At 41.9% G+C, this 5,277-nt stretch overlaps 1 protein-coding gene across 1 annotated transcript; it reads right to left on the bottom strand.

Annotated features, from left to right (window-relative positions):
• On the bottom strand, positions 588-1,184 carry LOC110437533. Its single transcript, XM_021466004.1, has one exon. The coding sequence runs from the start codon at positions 1,182-1,184 to the stop codon at positions 588-590; it is 597 nt and encodes a 198-aa protein (XP_021321679.1).

The following is a 5,277-nucleotide window of genomic DNA, read 5'->3' as shown; positions in this document are numbered from 1 at the left end:
TGCAGCTGCAGTGGCTTGAGATAATGAAGAACAAGATCATTGCACGACATATGACAAATTAGTTTTAGAACATTATTTTTTCAAAACTTTTATTTCAATTGTCATTTAGAGAACATCAATTTTATATGGAACAACATATAGTTAAATAAGAGCTATGTGACCTGCTACTGATCAATGTGAATGCTGCTGCTGCATGACCTTTTCCTGTGCTTTTGCAATGATCAAGTACGAAGTGTTAGTTAAGGCCTTGATCCATTCTTTTTCTGCTGTGGTGTATTTACAATATGTACCTGGTATACTTTTTTGGCTCAGACATGTTATTGTTTATGGTCTATGGTTTGAGGGGTGGGTCTGTCGACCTCTCTTTTAATCCTAAAGAAGCTTAACGAGTTGTCAAAGTTTAAGGGCACTACCGCAGTACATATAAATTATGTTTTGGTTTTGTTCTTTCAGTGAATCATTGTGAAATTCCTTGCATAACATCCATATGTAAAGTAGTGTCCATGGAGTCGGACTCTGAATGCATGGAACTGTATGTAATAAAAGAGTTCAGTACACTTAAATAAAAATACTACGTAGAATGTAACTCATGATGCTGGTTCCATAGGATATAAATCAGGATGTTGGTTCCATAGGTGCTCGATGAGGTCTTCTTTCAACTGGAAATGTATTTCCTTGTTTCGGATCTTTTTCTGTGCTTCAATAAATTCAGCTAGTGTGCAAGTAGGAATGCCATGAGAAGGTTGCACATTTTCACCACCATAATCGAATCGCTCATTAGGATCCAGATCTATTTCATCTTCAACAATCATATTGTGCATGATCACACAAGCCCTCATGATCAATGCAAGTGTCTCTGTGTCCCAAATGCGAGCTGGTTGTCGAACAATGGCAAACCTAGACTGCAAAACCCCAAAAGTTCTTTCAACATCCTTCTGAGCTGCTTCCTGTGCCCTGTCAAAATATTTCCTCTTGTTCCCCATAGGAAGAGAGATGGACTTCATTAAAGTAGCCCATGAGGGGTATATACCATCGGCGAGATAATAACCCATCTTGTAATCGTGACCATTAATAGTATAGTTCACCTCTGGAGCTATACCCTCTGCTAGGTTTGCAAATAATGGAGACCGGTGAAGGACGTTGATATCATTATGAGACCCAGGCATCCAAAAAATGCATGCCATATCCAAAGGTCGTGAGACGCAACAGCTTCTAAAATGACAGTTGGCTTGTTAACATGCCCCTTGTATTGACCCTTTGATTCAACTGGACAATTCTTCCACGCCCAATGCATACAATCGATGGACCCTAACATTCTAGGAAAACCTCTTTTCTCATTGAGTGCCAGTAAATGGGCGGTGTCAGCCTCATTGGGATGTCTCAGGTATTCTGTTTCAAATATTTCTACAACTGCAACAACGAACCTACGTAGGCTCTCAAGTGCAGTGCTTTCGCCAATGCGAACATACTCATCAGTAGCATCAACAGGAACCCCATATGTGAGCATACGAAGAGCAGCGGTGATTTTTTGGAAGCAACTCAATCCAAGTACACCTGCAGCATTCCTTTTTTTCACAAAATAATCATCGTGTCCTTCAACAGTATTCATTATGCGTATAAAAAGATTCCTACGCATTCTAAATCTGAAAAAAAGAAAACTTCAACAACTTGTATAAAAATTAAACAAATACTATGAACCAATCTAAAGTAAAAGAACAACAACCTCCGACGGAATAAATCTAGACCATACGTCGGATTATCCGACAAATAATCTTAAAACATCCTCTGGTGGCCGCCTTCTCTATCGCGATAAATAACAACATGGCCAGGGACCGAACCACCAGGTCTTCGTTTTTTATTTGAAAACGTGTGCACAATTCGAGCAACTGTAAAGATGAAGTAATCATCGTCGTCTAAACAATCATCGTCCAATTGTCTTCGGAGACGTGATATAGAAGCTTTTATCTGCCGCAAATGACAATTGCGCAGCTGAGAACAATCAACAAAAAAATACAACATCTAACGCAAACAATTATCTATGAATCACGAACCTTGGAGAACTTCAGTGCTCGTCGGCTTGATGCAGTGCGCTGCGACGTGGGATCCATCTCCATTGATGCCTTGCTGGGCAGGAGGCACGACTACGCAGCAGCCAGCAGACCGGTAGATGGCACCACGATGGGACGGCGTGCATATGGGCAGCAGGCCCTCCACGAACTACAGTGCAGATTCCTCACGCAGCAGATTTCTCTACGGACGGCGGCGCCAAAAAACGCGGGAGATAAGGCCACGCGCGCCAAAATACTCAGGGTCCACATATTTTTTATTTGCCAAGTTAATTTTTGCCAAACACTTGGAGACGACATTTTTTCCCATTTGCCATATCGTTTTGGGAGTTGGCAAACTACAACAAATGGCAAACAAAAAATACCAAACTGTTGGAGATGCTCTTAGTAGATGATTCTGATCCAGCCAAAGCTTTTTTAAACTCTTCGTGGCCAGATCCCAGTCGATGCAGAAGAAGTTCTATTCCAGGCTGCGCACTTAGAGAGCTGCCAGCTCCAATACCAAAAGGCTACTCAGCGTCTTGCCGATAGATCCACTTACGCCCAACTCACAGAGGAAGTAATGCAAGTAAAGCGCATTGCCGATGAGAAACACAAAAGCATCGGCATTCTGCAGTCCTCGGGGGATGAACTGAAGCAAAAGATTTCCACCCTATCAGCAAGAAGGGAAGCTTTGCTAGCTGAGCTCAAACAAGTGGAAGAGGCCCTGACCCAAGCTCAGCAAGAAGAAAGCCAACTGCCTGAGATGCTCAAGACTCTTCAGCAAGAACGAAACGCCCAGGCTCGTAAAGCACTGCAGATGAGGAAGAAGCTGAAACCGATAAAGGGTTCTGCCGATGAAGACACCCGAGAGATAGAAGAGGCCAACCAGATCCGTCTGTGCGCCATATCGACTATTCAAGCCTTGCTAAATATGTAAGCTCTTCATCGGCAATTTGTTTCGTTATGCCTTTAGAAACTTTTGATCATTCTAGTCTAGCCGATATGACTGTTATCGACACTTTTAAAAACATTATGCACGATCTCAGATACATTTCATCCAGCCGATAGGAGTATTGTCGGCATTTGAACTTTTATGCATCAACCCAGATACTTGGGTAATACTTCTTTAAATATTTTCCATTTAATGCTCTGGGAAATTCAACTCCTTCAAGAGTTTCTAAAATATAAGCATTGCTAGGAGCAGACCGATTTATCAGATAAGGACCTTCCTGTTGGGTATTCTAAACACAAACAAAAAAATCCGCAAGCGCATGGATACTAATGTAGCTTTCACCCGGCAGTATTCCAGAGTATCGATTTTCCACAGGGAACGTGAGTGTACTAATTAAGATTCAAGATCGCCCGAGGATAACTATATAAGTATTTTTGGTAGGAAGAGAGGAAGTTTCCTAAGAGTTCTCTAGTTGATCTAAGAATCAAGAATTACTTCAAAGATTATTTATTTTGGGACATCAGAACACTAACCACAAAAAGAGATGAGAAGGGGGCTACGAAGCTTTGACTACGGTCCTACAAACACTGATCCGAACGAGGTGGAATACGTGGACCGCTAGGTCTGTTACTACTCTAGGGCTACCACAACAATCCGCAGGATTGGGTGTAATTCCACGTAATTGCAAGACTAAACACCACGTCTAATCTATTAATTACTACTCTAGCGTTTCAAAGACTAGAGCACTTGATGCAATTGGGAATCCAATAAATAACTTGAATATAAATATAAGTAATTAAAGAACTCAAGGATTATGAATTGAAGAACTTGGAGAACGATGAAGAACGAACCAGTTGCTGCAAAAGTACAATGTTGAGGAAGATGCGACAGATCCGGCTCCTCCTCCGCTCTCCTCTTCTCTCTCCCTATTTTCTAGATTACAACTAGAACTAACTAGAACTAGAACTAGATGAACTAGAACTAGAACTAGATGAACTAGAGGGATCCTCTCTACTTGGATGAATAATTGAAACCCTAGCTTTGATTCTGTAGAAGAGGTATGTCCTCCAGGGGTCAGGGGGCCTGCTTATATAGCCCCTCTAAATGAATGTGGGCCGTAAGATCAAATCGACCTTAATCGCACGGTTTTCCTTGATCCTCAAAGGCGGTGGAGCATAATCCGCGAGACTCAGCCTGATTGGCTATTGATCCAGGGCAAGCGCCCAAGGGGGGAGGGCGGGCGCCCTGCCCCCGGGCCCGATCGGCCTCCCACTCGTTCCCGTGGCTTCTGGAGTCTTCTAGATGATAGAAAATTGCCGCACACGTTAATATCTCTATGTAAACCCGATGTGTGGGTCTTTCTTCTATATTTCTTGATAACCCCCTGCAGAAATAGACAAACACCAAAACTCGTGGAATTCTGTCAGATAAAACCCTAAGTCTAGGTGTCGGTTGCATTTGGATCCTTTTCCATGATTAGTTGATGGTTAAATGTGAGCATTAAGGACCGTCAGCAAGCTTCCCCAAGCTTAACCTTTGCTCGTCCCTGAGCAAGGATGGACTCAAGAGTTTCTGCAGTGGTTTCATGCCTTAAAGGTGCACATGCGTTCAAACAAGATCTCATCTCTGGGTTAGGTAAACTGTTAAGAGTTAAACTTACTCATTTTTCCTTTCACCATGGGGCTTGCAACCGTCACTTGTGTCTTGAGCAGTTAAAAGATAGAACGGTCTGGTCAAGCGTCATGTCTCTTGTTCTTTGATTAACTATAGCTCTGGAGTTTTTTTTGCAGATTTTCAAATAAAACTCAGAGATTCCTTGTATGACTCTCTCTAGTCTCTCTTTTGTGGTATTTCTGGATCCTTACTAAGGCAGTAATGGTGTATGCCTTCTCTCAAAGTATGTGGTATTTTTGGTATGAGGCATAGTGGCATTGCCTTGTCTCTCACCCTACTCTAATAAGGTTTTGATATCTAGAGCTCATAGGTGGGAGATAAAGTATACATACTTACAAGACATTTATTGCATAGTCAAACCATGGATCCAGAGAAACAAGTCAATAAGTCAAATCAAGATGTGAATGTGTAGCGAATGAATGGTGTATGGTGTATGGATCCAGAGAAACAAGTCAATAAGTCAAAACAATGGTGAAAGTCTAATTCTACTTTTGCTCTTTTGAGGGGATACATACCTTTCTTGCTCTTTGAAACTTTTTGAGGAGAATGAGATGCTCTACATTTTCTTTTTTTCTCTTAGGTGGGTATCTTGTACCCCTAATT

The sequence above is a fragment of the Sorghum bicolor genome, chromosome 8 (assembly GCF_000003195.3).
Source record: "Sorghum bicolor cultivar BTx623 chromosome 8, Sorghum_bicolor_NCBIv3, whole genome shotgun sequence".
NCBI classification, from domain to species: domain Eukaryota; kingdom Viridiplantae; phylum Streptophyta; class Magnoliopsida; order Poales; family Poaceae; genus Sorghum; species Sorghum bicolor.
Note: the sequence above shows the minus strand (reverse complement) of the source record. Positions and strands in the feature narration are given on the sequence as shown.

What these genes read in the sequence shown, in the direction of transcription:
- LOC110437533 (XM_021466004.1), bottom strand. Translation starts at nt 1,184, where the DNA reads ATGGCATGCATTTTTTGGATGCCTGGGTCTCATAATGATATCAACGTC.